General features: G+C 37.1%; 1 protein-coding gene across 1 annotated transcript in view; it reads left to right on the top strand.

Moving 5' to 3' along the window:
• The window catches only part of LOC118006515 (potassium/sodium hyperpolarization-activated cyclic nucleotide-gated channel 1), a 359,934-nt gene extending 343,586 nt beyond the window's left edge, over positions 1-16,348 (top strand). The window contains exons 7-8 of the mRNA XM_034999197.1: positions 12,108-12,272; positions 15,483-16,348. Of these exons, the coding sequence (XP_034855088.1) occupies positions 12,108-12,272; positions 15,483-16,348 (1,031 nt within the window). The remainder of the gene's footprint in view (positions 1-12,107; positions 12,273-15,482) is intronic.
• The last annotated feature ends 661 nt before the right edge of the window (positions 16,349-17,009 follow it).

The following is a 17,009-nucleotide window of genomic DNA, read 5'->3' as shown; positions in this document are numbered from 1 at the left end:
CTTCATTCTCACTTGGTCTCTGAAGTTTCAGTTGTCATCCTTCCTTCTGTTTAGGGATTTCTGCTAATAATAATGATGGTGTAGAAAATAGCAATGGATGGGGCGCCTGGGTGGCTCAGTCGTTAAGCGTCTGCCTTTGGCTCAGGTGATGGTCCCAGGGTCCTGGGATTGAGCCCTGCATCAGGCTCCCTGCTCTGCGGGAAGCCTGCTTCTCCCTCTCCCACTCCCCCTGCTTGTGTTCCCTCTCTCGCTGTGTCTCTCTCTGTCAAATAAATAAAATCTTAAAAAAAAAAAAAAGAAAATAGTAATGGAGATATACCTCGATAAATCAATATTCTAGGACTAAGTTATTCTTGTTATATTTAACAGAATTTCATTTGTTTTCAATTGATATTCTCTTAAAATAGATTAATATCTTTCTTTGAAATACATGAGTATACTTTTCTTTTCCTGGCATAGTATTATAATGGATTACATATCTTTCATCTTTCAACACTTATTTGTACTTATTTTAAATGTTTTGTGGTTTGTTTGTTTTGGGAGAGGGGGCATGGGGTGCAGAGGGAAAGCGAGAAAGAGAATCTCAAGCAGGTTTGTCTGGGAAGGGGAGAGAGTTGTGACATGACCTGGAAATTGCAAAACAAAATTTGTTCCTGGTTAGAATTAACACTGACTGAATGTTTGATAATTATTAAGAAATTATTGTTAATTTTTAGGTATAATAATGATATTATACTGAGTATATTTTAGTAATGCATAGTGGAACTTCCCACTTGAATTAATATATTCGCAATTTACCTCAGAGTAATCAGGGAGAGGGGAAATATGTGAAGTATCAAGTGAAACATGTTTAGCTCTGAGTTAATAATTGCTTAAGCTGGGGGGTGAACATATAGGGATTTATTTTACTATTATTATTTATACTGTTCTACAGTTCATTAGACTATGATGTTATACTATCCTACTTGTATTCTAACAGTATGCTAGGATACTATTCTGCCTTTTTTAAATATTCAAAATATTCCATGGTAAAACCTTAAGAAATAGGAAAGAAACTGAGCCCTTTCTATAACTTTTATCCTTTAAGATGTGTTTCTTCCATCCCTACCTTCTCCACAAGCCTGAGAAGAAAATACTGGTTAACTGAGTACCTGGTTAAGTGAAGTTTCTATTAAATATAGTTTGAAAAAGATGCAGTCTCATCTCAGTTAAGCTTATAAATGATGAGAAGATGTCTTTTCTCCAGCATGAGAGTCAGACCATCTCTGACAGGAGAGTTTCCCCAAGTCCATTTATCATACTGACCAAGTAGGTCAGGAAGGAATTTTTTTAATGTAGTTTAGATAAACTGTTGGGGCGTTTGACCTAATTCTTCAGCTCACTTTGCTTGAAATCACAAGCTAAAACATAGCTTATGCATCTTTAGTCCACTGATTGCTATTCTTTCCAGATTTTATTTGATTCAGTTATGGTAAAGGTCATCTATTTGGAAGGGAAAAAAAAGTCTATAAAACCTAGAAGTTGGCAGAGTTTTTCTGTAAAGGACCAAATAGTAAATATTTTAGGCTTTGTGGACCACGTGTGGTCTCTGTTGCATATTTATCTTTTATTTATTGTTTTACAAACTTTTAAAAACATGAAAACTATGCTTAATATAATACAAAAAGCAGCAAAAATGTGAAGGTTGGATTTAGCTATAAGAATCTTGATATATCCTCTTATTTTAAAACTAACTGTTCATCCAAATTTAATTTATTCTGAATAACATAAGCAAAAGCATCTGTGAAATATATTTTACTTATTATTATTCCTTTAATGCATATGCATTTCACTTCTATCACTTAATACATACTACTAACTAAACCAACTAATTATTGATGTGGATCATCTTTTATCATGAATACATACTTGAACTTAATACACAAACTTTTTAATTCAGAATTTAAGTGTCATTTTTATGATTGTAATTATTACCTTGAATTTGCTTATTTGTTGTCCTATAGAGTGATGCTTCTTGGAGGGGAAAGATATCAACAGATATTTACCTGTGTTAGGATTAATTTGTGAATGTGGCTGTTTTCTGGGTGAGGGGATGGTAGTAGGGTTGCTTTGTGTGCCTAATACATTTTTGTTGTTACCTTGCACAAAAAGAGATTTCCAGCTGACCTCTCTACTGATACCTTGGAGTACTCAGAAGTAGAAAATGGAAACTCTGTAGGTAGGATATTAGTTTTCTACTCACTTTAAGGCCTCTCTCTGACTACTCATGTACTGGGCTTGAAGAACTCACTGTAATCTCTCAAGAGTGGGTAAGAAAAGAAAAGGTAGAGGCTTTTAACAAAATGGACCGGAATGAACATCTAGAAAGAGGTCACAGATGGAGATGTGTATGAGTCCGGCACTTCCGGGTTGAGTGGCATTGAGTCAAGCTCAGGTTAGCTGAAGTGGTAGAGCCTATTGTAAGGGAACACAGAAGAAAGGAAGCACAACAAACCACCCCAGGAAAGTCAGAGGCTGACTTTGTGGCAAGAGAGAATGCCCCTCGGGAACCCATAGCAATTCCAGTACCCCAGGAGCCATTTTAGGGATACACCATTCCCAAAACTTATGCAGTCTCTGACTTTCCTAGCTGTTCATTCCTCACTTTCAGGCTCCCCATGAGAGGGTATAATTAGGCCTGTCAGTCACAATCCAACATAAAGCATCCCCATCAGGAAGAGTTCTCCAGCCAGGCCATCCTGTGGGCTGCTGGCCAGGTTTGGGATACCTGTCTTTGAGGTAGGCATCAATCATGGCTGTACTTGTTAATACATATATTCAGTTATATGATGAAAGCTTACCAACTTGAACACACACAAAAAAATACTGCTTCTAACCAATTTTATAAAAAGGAGCTATTGGCTTCATGTCAGAAAGTGTTTCATGAAATGAGATTTTTCTCTGGATGCCAAAGTTTTGCCTGATTTTTTTCCAAAACAACCTTTTATCTTATCTCACTCAAAGCAGAAACCCTATAGTGGTTTGCCTTTACCTCTAGGTTCAAAATTCACAGATGCCTCATCACTTTTCAAGTCCTTTTGAAGCTTCATTTGCAGTAATTCTTTAAAGAGGTCACTTTTGTTCTAGATGCTACAGCTTTATTTTAAGCAAATCCCCATCATCTCATACCCAAATTAATAATTGTGAAACTTCTTTACAAATCTTTTTTACCTGCTAGGAGGCCCCCTCTCCATTCATTTTTATAAGCCAACTGTAGATTAATATTCCTGTATCAAGAAACAAAAGATTTGAGAGAGAACAAGTTTACCTTTTAGAGAAACAGAGGCTGAGTGTTTTTCCCATGTGTGGCAAGATATTGAGACAGAACTCCCCAGCACTATTCCATTTATTCTTTCCTAAAACAATACTTTATACACAAATTCCTTCCTTCAGAAATCTTGCAATAATATTGTCAATCAAGACCAAACTTCTTATCTGTGGAGGACTATTCTCTCTGCCTACTGAAACTCCTATGATCCTGAGACGGCTGTTCTTAGAGTTCCATGGAAACCCTCTACCCAAACTCTCCTCTGCAACTGTGCTCAGGACGCTATTCCATCCACCTTCTTTCCCATCCCATTTTTCTGTCTTCTGCATCCTCATGGCCTGGGCAATGCAATTCCTACACTGTTTTCAGAGCCTACCTAAGCCTTCTCTTGTCACCAAAAGTGTATAGAAATCGATTACGACAGATGATGTATTATCTGGATTTTTAGATTTCTATTAGGTTAAAGTCCCTAGCAGACACTTTAGCTTTGGAATTATTCTTAAGCTGGGTTTATATATTGTGTTTGGATTTCTAATTAACTATAAACTCTGAGGGGTTTTTTATTATTTCTTTTATATTCCCCATAGTTTCCTTCAAAGATCATTTGTTGACTTGAATTTATACCATCCCTTAATTTCCATTCCTTTTTGCCACCTTTTTCCAATTTTTTTTAAACAAGGAACCCTGTTTTAGATGTAAATCTGACAGCTACAAGACTTCTTTTCCCAAAAAAAAGCCCATCACTGACATCACCTAAAACCTTGCTAGAAATATGCATTGTCAGCACCCCCCTATTTACTAAATCCGAATCTGCTTTTTAGCAAGACATGCAGGGGATTCTTACGCATATTAAAGTGCGGGAAGCACTGCACTAAAGATTCCAGTATGAATCAGTTAACCATTCATTGTTACATTGAATAAACCAAGAAAGTGTGTATTTAAATCCCTATTTTATCATTCACACATGTATGTGTATACGTGAGTGAAAGAGACAAAGAAAGAGAGAGAACCAGGGGAAAATTTTGGAGACAAATAACTGTTTTGCTGTAGTAGACTTGCCTCATAAATATCTAGTGAATATATTTTCTGTTTAGACTATTATTTCTGCAGTACTTTTCTTTTTCTTTTTCATTTTGTGTAAGCATATTAAACCCCATAGGAAAACAGAGCTGTCAAGATATCACTTCAAAAAAAACACACTTGATGTAGCTAAGAGCCAAAGTCATTTGATGAATTTTTTAAAAGCTGGCTGCTTTTTAAAGGCATTTATAATTCAAGGTGTTTGATTAACTTTTAAAGAGTTGAGTGTTGGTAGATTTAAAATCAAAAGGAAAGATTTGGAGTAGTCCAGTGGATTTTTAAAGATGGATAGAAATCAGGAGAAGTATGGTCTTACCCTTCTTGGCTTTGATATTTTTTATGTGATTTTTGTTCCAATCACATAACAGATCCCCTTTAATCTTCTATATGTCACATGGACTCACATGGGGCTATCAGTGATTGTTCTTTATCTACCCAACAGATATCCTGAAAATTACTGAGATAGTCCATCAAGTATTTTAACTTGTGAAAGACAAGTAGTATAAATATATAGTAGATAACAGTTTATGAGTAGTATTGTGTAAAGCAGATTTTATGCAGACATTAGGCAGTTGAAGAGGTCACAGTAGAATTTATAAATATATCCATCATAAGGAAGGGGAAGCGGTGAGAGGTTTAGAAGTGGAAAGTATAAACCTCAATGGAAACATCTGTATATCCAACAGAATGAAACAATCATGTCACAAACATGTTTGTAACCAATAGGAACCAGATAAAAGGTAAGAGTAATGTAACTTCTGGTGGATAGGGTCCAAACTCCTCAAAAAGATATGGCTATTTAGAATGTTGTGCTCAAGTGTGAGCACTGTTTTTTTTGAAACGTATTTGCACACTGGTGTAAATCGTTTCTACTTTTCATTTATTCATTGATTCATTCATTCTTTATTTATCTTTTTTTTTTAAGATTTTATTTATTTATTTGACAGAGAGAGAGATAGTGAGAGCAGGAACACAAGCAGGGGGAGTGGGAAAGGGAGAAGCAGGCTTCCTGCCGAGCAAGGAGCCCGATGTGGGACTCGATCCCAGGACCCTGGGATCATGACCTGAGCCGAAGGCAGACGCTTAACGACTGAGCCACTCAGGCGCCCTCATTCTTTATTTCTCAAACCACAATGATATTATGTGAGTAAATCTATGGTAGGTTTTGTAAATGTGATGGTTGTACTTTTCATTAAAGACCTATTAGTTTAGAGAAATAATCACATAAACAAGTAAGTCTGAAAATGTGCCATAGGGTCTAAGATGCATGATTATCAAGCAGAGTGGAGACACAAAGATCATTAAGAAGGGTGTCCATGGGTGTGAACTCATCTCATTTGAGACAAGATTAAGGAATTGGGATGGTTAGTTGATGAACAGATTGTTTACAAGAGGGTGGAGGGTGTGGGAGATGATAATTATATTTCACAAATTTGAACAGTTACTTGATATATGAAACATTATTTTTTCCTTTGTTCCAGCAGGTAGAGTCAAAATAATACAGCGAGAAGAGAGGGAACATAAGGGGGAAAGGCAGGAACCCATGTTTCAGGAGTGCCCACTCTGTACTAGGCTTGTGCCAGGCATTTTGTAAGCACTATTTTAGTTAATCCTCGTAACAACTTTGCCCATGCTTAACCCGTCTGAAATGCCACTACTAGGCCAATATTCAGAGCCACAGGTGATCATCCTAATTGCTGTACGTTAAGAGAGATGAATTGACCAAACGTATGGGGGAGAGCTAAGATTTTTTTGGCAAAGCAATAACTTTAGATGATATAAATGACAATAGGATCGATGGTAGAAGGTGCTAATAATTGTACAAATGTGACTGTGTCTGTGAGAACTGAATCATCAGTTATATCCTTAGAAAATAAAGCAAAATTGGATATTCTAGTTATTAGACTATTGTAATATATATGCATAACTCTTCTTTTATAATATCTGAATTTTTTATGAATATGTTATAACCAATCTGTTTCAGAAGCTTATAAAAGATGTGAAATATTTCTTTTTTTTTAAGATTTTATTTATTTATTTGAGAGAGAGAGTACAAGCAGGAGGAACAGCAAAGGGAGAGGGAGAAGCAGGTTCCCTCCTTAGCAGAGAGCCCAGCCCAATTGGGGCTTGGGACCATGGACCCCGGGACCATGACCTGAGCTGAAGGCAGACACTTAACCAACTGAGCCACCTAGGTGCTCCGTGAAATATCTCAAAATATTTCAACTACTACAAATTTACATCTATTGAACGTTCTATTCTATTCCAAATTCCCTAGATTGCTATTCAAATTCATGTGACATCTCAAGTGCTTCTACCAGCCAAGCTTGATATGCAGATTGATTTAAGCCAGATGTTACCACCTCCTATGCTGTAAGAGGTGATATTTTACTAGTTCACTCGTATAAATATAGAAAGATTACAAATACAAATATAGAAAGAAAACAAGAAAAGTGTTATTTCCTCTTGCACATACTATGAGACACTGGATTAGGAGCCTAAGTAATTTACAGGAAATTAGTATTTTGATACAGAATAGAGAATTACTTTTATTTCATGATATTGAATACAAAAAAAAGGAAGCAGCTTCTTGCTTGGGTTACTATGAGCACCAAGTACAGATGTTCCTATAAATTCTAGAAACTCAAGTTAAACATATTACCTTACAAATTTCTGTCATAAATTCCTGGTAAGTTCCTGCATTACTGCAATGTTAAACTCTGTTTTAGGGGTCACAGAAATATTTCTGAGTTGCAAAATTCTTGACGCCATTTATAAAATGACTTTATATAGGTGACAGTAATGTCAGATAGACTGAAGTGCTTATAATCAAGGTTAACTGATGTCAGCAAAAATAGCCTGGAGCTGTTGATATATCTCATACCCTAAGGTTTATTAAAATATATATATATAGTAGCAGTGAGTCAAATTTAATCTTCTGGGACATACTCCTCTTTATAATGTTGAAATTGAAAACAGTTTTCCAATGTGCCTTTGATAGGGTGCATTACTATCAGTTTTCCTCTTCAATAAGTGAAATAACTTACCCTGTAAAGAAAAACGGGAGAATCATACAAAATTAAAATTAATACGTCAAGTCCCCAAATACTTGTGCTCTGGATTATAATTTAGAAATTTGTGTCCAGATAAAGGGACTTATTTCCAAGTAAATTTGCACTAAAATTGTTAAAGCAGTGATTGCACCCCTGGGAAATTCCTAGTTTAGTTCTCAAAAAGTAAACGAGAAGAAAATAGATTGGAACAGTCAACATGGTCTAGAAAATATGCCATAATATTCTTTTAAAAAGCTTACATCTGTAAGATGCACTTAGTTTGTTCTTTGGGAGTTCAATTTTATTTCATTGTGTATTTTACTTTTTGTGTGAGGTCAATCTGAGCACCCAAAAGCAAGTTAACTTTCTACCTGGTGAGAAATGACATTGTCTACGTTGAAGAAAATATTACCAAACATTCTAGATACTTTCTTCATTATAGATATTGCACAAAACCCACAAAGATATGTTGTGTTGCTTAGACCAAGTACATAAATCATTTGGCGAGTTCTGTTACAAAAGGGAGATACCTCACAGGGGAACCAATATAACATTATCTAAAACTTAAAGAATAGAACTTAGTGCCTTGGGTTCATCCACTATCATTGATGTACTCATAAGCATTTTAAAATAATTTTCTCTGGGCTCAAAACTCAAGGTTGCAGTCACTGGGAGGGATACAATAATGTCATTGTATGATTGCTGTCTTTAAAATGTCTCAAACCAGTGAGGGAGGTAAAGTAATCTTTAGGAAACAATTAGAAAATCCAATACAAGAAAATAAAAGTAGTGACAAACTAATATATACATAATTTCTTAGGAACCTAAAGGATAGTATGAGATACAGATGAATAAAATGGTTTTTCTTTCTCTGTTTTTTATCCAAACCCAAATACACACACACACACACACACACACAGAGTAAATACACAAAAACTCTGTAACACCTGACACAGGACTCTCTTCCCTCAGTAAGCAGGTCTCCAAAATAACTTAATATTAATCAAAAATTAATTCATGGAGAAGCAACTGCTCCATTCACATACTGAATCTAGAAATTCAGTTCATGAAATCTAAGACACTTTTATGATCAGAAGATTTGCTTTTTTCATTGCTAAATGTGTGGCATTTGTTAATTTTGTTATTCATGGAAGAAACAAAGAGACTTTAAAAGAAGGGACTATTTAAAGTGATTTTCACACTGACCAGGGAGTCTACCTTCACTCCTCTCATGAATATACCTTCATTTGTTCTGTTTCTCACTACTAAATTATTGAGGAGGTGCCAAGAAATAATGGCTGAAGAATTTTGTGTTGCCTCCAGAACTGTGATAACATAAAATTTCAGTTGTTTAAGCCAAAAATTTGTTTTAAGTATGCTGGTGGTTACTGATGAAACTTGAAGGGAAAGTAGAGGGAACTTGGAATATATATATCAAGGACTGTGCCCAGGGAGGGAGCAGATCTCCTGGCAGAACCCAAGAATAGCTCCCAGCTGAGACCCTAGGACTACAAAGAGCCAAATGAAAAGTGAGGGAGAAAACAGGTGATGCATATCTATGCATACAAAGAGCCAAATGAAAAGTGAGGGAGAACCCAAGGCTGCATATGGTACAAAGGACTCTTTGTCCCTCACTCCACATTGCAGAGCAGCCTGTAACCAGGCATTTATTCTCCTGAGGTTCTTCTTTGAAAGCAGTTGAAGAAGGCAGAGAACGGCTAAGAGAGATTATTAGTGACCCTGGAGTAAAGCCTTCCCCATTCTGGCATTTAAGGAAGTAAGAGAACAAACTGCCTATCTCTTTGCTCTAAAGAGAAACTCCAAATCAACAAATTATTCCACATCACCAGATTTTTCATCCTTAAATGTGAAAGAATGTGAACGGATTACCTGAAGAAACCATTAAACATTCAAGGAAAACCTCTAGGCACAGAGGCAGAAATAGTGAAGAGAACGAATTCAGAAAACAGAAGGGGACTAAGATATATATAAAATAGAAAAACAAAAGCCCTTTTTTCTCTTCACTTTCACAGTTTTATTGCAATATATTTTACATATATATATATGTTTATATTGTAGTATATTTACCCATGTAAAGTGTACAATTCAATTTTTTAATTAAATTTACCAACTTATGAAACCATCACCATAAATCAGGTTTAGGACATTTTCATCACTCCAATAAGTCTTTGTACCCATTTATTGTGAATCTCTTTTCCTACCCGCTGTCCCGAGCAACCAATAATTTGTCTCTATAGATTTGCCTTCTCTGGATACTTCATATACATGGAATCATATAATCTGTAGACTCATGTCTTGCTTCTTTCATGTGTGTTTGTGAAACACACTGAGGCCTGTCCCTGTTGTAGCATATATGCTTCATTCATATTCAGAACTCTTAACACCCATCAGGAGACAGTGGACATTACATCTATAATGAAAGAGAAGGATGTAATGAGAAAGAAATAAACATAGGAAAATGGAAAGCATTTGGAAATTAAAAATATAAGTGCCAAAACAAAAATATATTAAAAAGAATGGAAGGTAAAGTTGGGGAAATCCCCTACTGTCGTAATCACTACTAACAGGTTTGCATTCCCTCATATCCTTTTTTTAATTTCCTATTCTGTGCACTTAGATATTAATTTTATAACTAAAGGTTTTTAATTAAAGGTTATGCACATCACAAAATAAAAATAATTTATGTAAAGAGAGGTTGAAAAAAGAAAAAAATGCACATCTGCATAAAGGAATATTTTTTCATCCAGAGCAAGGCATATTGGTAGATGTCATTAGCATTAGGATCATTTTTATCAGACTGTAATTACAATCTTGTATCTTTCTTTTCTCACTTAAGCTTTCATGACCATTCTACTGTTATCACACTGACTTTAAAAGCTTCACTTTTCATAACTGCCACATATTTCATCCAGTGGCCTTGTACTTGGTTGACTCTTGACGACATTCTTGCATTTGCAGATGTTTAAATAAATATGTATCACCGTGTAAACACTGTTCTAATTACAGACTATTCCTCAGGTTAGATTGTCCAGTGAAATTTCCGGGTTGAAGAGTATGGATACTTTTTAAGATCTTTGTTATATCTTACTGGTTATTTTCCATGAGGTTTATAACCTAACCATTCTACATGACAACTTGCACAGATTTGAAAGAAACACTTAGCAGTAATACATTTCCCATCAGCTTATTCACCATAATGTGCCAATTATAAATTTATAATATGGCATTAGTACTTTAGTGACCAACAGGAATTTAATTTGGGGATAGTGCTGAAAATACTTCCTTTTACCACATTGTTCAGATTAAAGTAGCCAGCAAATTCCATGGTGTGATAATATGCTTTATGTTTAAATATAATATAGATTCATCTTTCTACCTACACCAGTACGCACACACACATGCACATGCACACAAACGTGAACATTCCACAATATTACTTATTAAATTTACATGTTTACCAGCATGAACAACAACATAAGTGGTTGCTTCAGTGGCATTTCCTAAAATGCTATCTTCCCAGATTGGTTCAGATGTGCTTCTTAATACTTCCAGAATGTCCACAGTCTGTATTATTGTTCTTACCAGATTGCATTTAAATGAACTCTCAATTAAGATGAACTCTTTTTTTAAAAATCATCAGTATATAAGTAACACAAAAGTAGATACTCTGTTTGATTCATATTTTCAGCCCTAACATCAAATACATAATGCCTACCATGTAATTTATTCACCATGTTTATCAACATGAACTGAACTTACTTAAATAAGTTCAGGAGAGTGTGAATTTAGGCCCCTTTCAATAATTATTTTGCTTTTATTTCCTTATGTTAGGAAACTATGCATTACAGAAATATTTCTGCCATTTCTTTTTTCAAATTGGTTATCTTGAAACTAAATTTTTAAAATATTTTTAATTTTTTAAAAAAATCAAAATCTATAGAGTTGAATTAATAAATTTAGGGAAATGAAATAGAAAATTATCACTTATAGATTTATTTAAGTAGCAAATAAGGGAATCCAAATTTGCAAATGTTTATTTTGGAAATCTAATTCTCAAAAAACAATTTTTCTTAGAAATTACTGAAACAGAAAGCCTCTCTGTGCATTTGGAATGTAATTTTCTATACCAATCTCATTGGGAATATGCGAACTACATAAGGCATGCCTGAAATGCATTCCTCAGAACCTATGGTCCAGTTTTTCTTGATCATAGGACTTTCTAGGCCAGTGTTTGGGTTCACTTTGGTTTCTCTCTATATCATATGATCTGCTTTTTGCCTTCCAAACTTCATAAAAATCTTGTCTGATAACAGTTTCTTCCAGTATTCAACTCCACTGTGGACTTATGATTCCCTTTTCTACATTTTTATTGTTATTTCAGATGGATTGGAATGAGGGCTGAAGGATAGGTAACTCCGTGTCAGCTTTCCATTTGAACTAAAATCTTTAACTGTTTAACAATAAATATCATTTTAAGGTTGAGTATTGTTAATTGGATATTTTTGTCAGAAGGAATTTACTGATAAAATAGAAAATGCTGCCAAACATTGGTTGATCACACCATGAGACTTTTTTTTTAAAATTGTGGGTCTTAGTGGTCTTTGAAAGTAAACTACCAAACAAATCTTCCCTTCTTGTATTTATAGAGATCTGCTTGCTGACCAAGGGCCGCCGCACTGCCAGTGTTCGAGCTGATACATATTGTCGTCTTTATTCACTTTCTGTGGACAATTTCAATGAGGTCCTGGAGGAATATCCAATGATGAGGCGAGCCTTCGAGACCGTTGCCATTGACCGACTAGATCGGATAGGTACTCTCTTCAGTTTTCTACCTTTTTTGTGTACAATTTAGTTATACTTTAGTGGACTGATATATGTTTGCAATCGTAAGTCCTAAATGCTATAGTAGGTTGCCTATTAATTAGCATAGAACTAGCAGTTAGCTCTAGCCCTATTTCTACTATCTTTCTCTTCTAAGTATTCTGGGTTTATTTAATCATCTCTATTTTTACTAGCTGCTCAGTCTGATTTCCCCAGTGATGCCAAAACAATTTGAATCTTCAGGTAAAAAACAATGATAAAAATTTTAGGTAGCACTAAAATAGAACTAAAAATATAATAGTATGAGTCTACATTACAAACCAAATAATTTTACTACAAGGTTTAAAAAAATTTTATGTATCAACTTTACATTTTTAGCTGTATATTGAGAACTGAAAACTTGTACATTTTATTTGTCTGAGTAGAAACTTCTGGAAACGTTTGTAATACAGACTCATGCAGGAAAAACCTTCCTAGAAGTGCCCGACATAGATGCTTTACTTTGTAAACATCAACTTATTTTACAGTCTTCTCTGCTCTCCAATAAGAATATATAAATTAGACCTTATTAGTTACACTAGTTTAAAGATCTGAAGAATTGCTATAGTAAAGTTAGAACAGATTAGCTTGCTATTCCCTTCCCAAGATATGCTGGAACATTCTGACGTCAGAAGGTGGTATGCATTCATTTTCTATACCTAAATCCTCTTTCCCCACCCTACCACGCTCTGCCCCCTTTCCTTGCTTAACTCTACTCCATTCATAACCTGGGTTTAGACATCCCTTCCCTGTAGAAATCTTCCGTGACCTCCTACTGGCTCCTAGGCTGAGTATCCTGGGTATGTTCTCCCATCCCCCTAGGAATTTCCTCCATCACAATACTGCTTTTATCATTGCAATTGCTCCAACGATGCTAAGATTTGTGAATGTAGAGATCATGTCTAATTCACTATTACATTCACAGTACCTAGTACACAATGAATATTCTTGAAGCGAGCTGGTAGGGAAGGATGAAGGAATCAATGATCTCAAAGGATATGGGGTTGGGATCACTTGGAAGTAAACAAGTGCTTCATTCTTATTAAAGGTAAGGATCACTGATTGATGTAGTCTTATGTCAGCTTTTCTTACGCACTCTGTGTCTTTCTTTCCTTTTACAGAGTGGGATGACAGGTACATTAGGCTCTGAAATTAGATTAGGAGAAGTAAAGGTAGTATTTGGACATTATCATTAGACATAAGACACATATTAGAAATTCACATTGACAATTTAGACATGTAATAGGACATAGTATTGAGAGAGACAGTGCCCATAAAAGTGGGTATTCCTGAAAGCATCTTTATTTAATTTGAAAATAATTTACCTCTCTGTGGTATGTGAGTGCTCATGGTAGAGCTAGAGACTAATTTCTGAGCACATGCGTTTTTTTCCTAAGCCAGCTAGACATTTTCAGAGAAAGCGTTAAAATCAGGGTATTTTAATAGAGAATTTCTGTTAATCTGATCAGCTTTACTCTCGTCTAACTTATTCCAATTAATTTTTATAAGAAAGTTTGCATGAAATGGTTTGCAATCAATAATGCAGGCAATAAAATTGCTAATAAGCACCAAGCATTTGCAGTTTTGATCCTTATAAAATTCTGACAGTACATTAAAAAGTATAATATTTCTCCACAAGTTCACAGATACTTACATTACAAACTGTTGACTATTCACATGATCACAAAGAAATATTATCCATTCTGTGGCTATTGCTTATACATGTAAGACCATATTTAGTTAAGGCAATATGCTAAATAAGCATTTATATTTATTACAGATATAGGAGCTTTTGTTCTTGAGAAAATTAGAACATTTCTATAAGGAGAGACAAGCATTTATTTCGGCAGTCATTTAAAATGATAGTTCTCCAGCATCCAAGTAAATTATAACAAATATTTCCATTAAAAAGTATTCCTTCTAACTCTAACTTCATTTAGCAATATGGCAAGCTGATTCACTTTTCAGTTACGATATTTATCTGGGGATTATTTTATCAATGATGTCACCAAAAGTCACTAATTTCCCCCTTTCATCGATCTAATTTTGATTCTATTGTCATCCTGCCAAAGAATGTCTACTTACTGCAAACCACTCAAAAGACAATGGCAGGAAGGAGAGGTAATGCTTACTGAGGTTCTAGAGGGAGCTGAGAACCTGCCATACACTGTGCCCCTTAATCCTCACAAAGACCTTTCAGAAAAGGAAAGATTATGAAATGGTTCTCCACCTGGCCATGCATAAAAATCCTCTGAGGAAATATGCTTTTAAAGTACTGAAATCTGGACCCCGTGTCTGGTTATTCTGGTTTAATTAATACGGTTCAGATGAAAATCAGTATTTTTCAAAGCTTCAGAGATGAGAAGACTATGAATGTATGGTGGAGGATCACTGGTATAGGGCACTGGTCAGAGGCAAAGGACTTGCCATAGGGCTCCTCAAATTTGCACGTGAGAATCTCCTGAGGATCTTAGTAAGATGCAGCATCTTGGTCAGCAAGTAGGAGGGGGATTAAGAGACTGCATTTCTAGAAGGCACTCACAGGATACAGATGCATGCCGCTGGTAAGAATCTGCAATCATATTTGCTGTTTTCCTTCCCCAGTCCTGTTTCTGATTAACCAGGCTCTCTTGGGCATTGTTCTAACCTTCCTCGGTCCCGTTCTCCTTCTGGGTGAAACAGGCTTATAAACACATCCACCTCCAAGGGTGGAGGATTAAATAAATTAAGTCTACCTAAAGCCTTTTGTAGAGTAGCTGTCACAGAGCAAGTGTTCTATTGTCCTTTCCTGGAAGAAAAAAAAAAAAAAGTAGCTTTAAACTTAAATTTTCATTCCAGGCCCGTCCTGATCCAAATGCCCTTTCTTCTCCCACTCTTCAAAGTAGCCCTCAGGTCAGATACCTCCCTTTCTCCTGTAAGATGGCTTTTGCCACATTACGCTTTTCACCTTGGCTTGCACAGAAGGTAAGATTTCCCGGGGAGCTACAGGAAGCGTGAAGGGCAGGAGCCATCTTTCCGTTCGCGTCTAAAGGTGAGTACTTGGCTTTTAAGCGTCTTCTGTGAAACCTGGGCTTACTTCTGTTGCCAGGGGCCCCTCTCCCCTGGGCTCGTCACCCGTCATCTGCAGGCTTTCTCAGGGGCTCCCTCTCTTTCGCTGACAGGAAAGAAAAATTCCATTCTTCTGCAGAAGTTCCAGAAGGATCTGAACACCGGCGTCTTCAACAATCAGGAGAACGAGATCCTGAAGCAGATCGTGAAGCACGACCGCGAGATGGTGCAGGCAATCGCCCCCATCAGTTATCCGCAAATGACAGCCCTGAATTCCACCTCCTCCGCCACGACGCCGACCTCCCGCCTGAGGACACAGTCTCCGCCCGTGTACACCGCCTCCAGTCTGTCCCACAGCAACCTGCATTCCCCCAGCCCCAGCACACAGACCCCCCAGCCGTCCGCCGTCCTGTCGCCCTGCTCCTACACCACTGCGGTCTGCAGCCCTCCCGTACAGAGCCCGCTGGCCACTCGAACTTTCCACTACGCCTCCCCCACCGCCTCCCAGCTGTCACTCACGCAGCAGCAGCTCCCGCAGCCCCCGCAGCCCCCGCAGCCGCCCCCGCAGCCACAGACGCCCGGCGGCCCCACGCCGAAAACCGACGTGCACAGGAGCACGCAGGCGCTCCACAACGCCAGCCTGACCCGAGAGGTCAGGCCCCTGTCGGCCTCGCAGCCCTCGCTGCCCCATGAGGTTTCCACTCTCCTTTCCAGACCTCATCCCACTGTGGGCGAGTCCCTGGCCTCCATCCCTCAGCCCGTGACCGCCGTTCACGGCCCGGGCCTTCAGGCAGGGGGCAGGGGCACCGTGCCCCAGCGAGTCACCCTGTTCCGACAGATGTCCTCGGGAGCCATTCCCCCTAACCGCGGAGCCCCTCCCGCACCCCCTCCGCCAGCAGCCGCTCTTCCGAGAGAGTCTTCCTCAGTCTTAACTACAGACCCAGAGGCAGAAAAGCCACGATTTGCTTCAAATTTATGATCCCTGCTGATTGTCGAAGCAGAAAGAGATACTCTAATAAACTGAGCATCTTCTCAGACCCTATTTTATTCTGTCTCCTGATAGATTCCTATAGCCTACTACGAAGAGATATTTTAGACAGCTCTGGCCTACATGCAAAATGTAAAATATATAAATATATATCTACTATTAAATATCTATCTAAATTCCCAAGAGAAGTTCAAAAGACCTGTTTAGCATTCAGTGTTACATGTCTTCCTTTCTTTAAATCATTAAAGGATTTAAAATGTTGTTGTAAGATCATTTATTTTTAACCTACTTTTACTGAATTCCTTTGATATATGTATTTCTCTACTTTAGGAAGAGTCCTTGGATTCAGTGGAAACAAAACTCTGATTTTTAAAAGGCAACTCAAGTGAGCTACTGAATAGCACCAACCAAAACTTCTTTCATTAGCTGTGTCTCTGCATCTAAATTGTTAATCATTAATTATGGAGAATTAAATAGCAAGTCCCATTTTATAGATCCAAATTGTATTTTGGTGCTTTCAATTTTGAATTAGGTTACAGAACACGCCGTATGCTTGGCCACGGTTGGAGACTCGCATTGCCACCCTTAGGAATATCTCTAACCTCAAACACGTTCATTGATCTTTCAGAAAGCTGAGGGGATATTTGTCTTC

This window comes from Mirounga leonina, unplaced genomic scaffold (genome assembly GCF_011800145.1).
Source record: "Mirounga leonina isolate KUSES-001 unplaced genomic scaffold, KU_Mleo_1.0 Mir_97, whole genome shotgun sequence".
NCBI classification, from domain to species: Eukaryota; Metazoa; Chordata; class Mammalia; order Carnivora; family Phocidae; genus Mirounga; species Mirounga leonina.
Note: the sequence above shows the minus strand (reverse complement) of the source record. Positions and strands in the feature narration are given on the sequence as shown.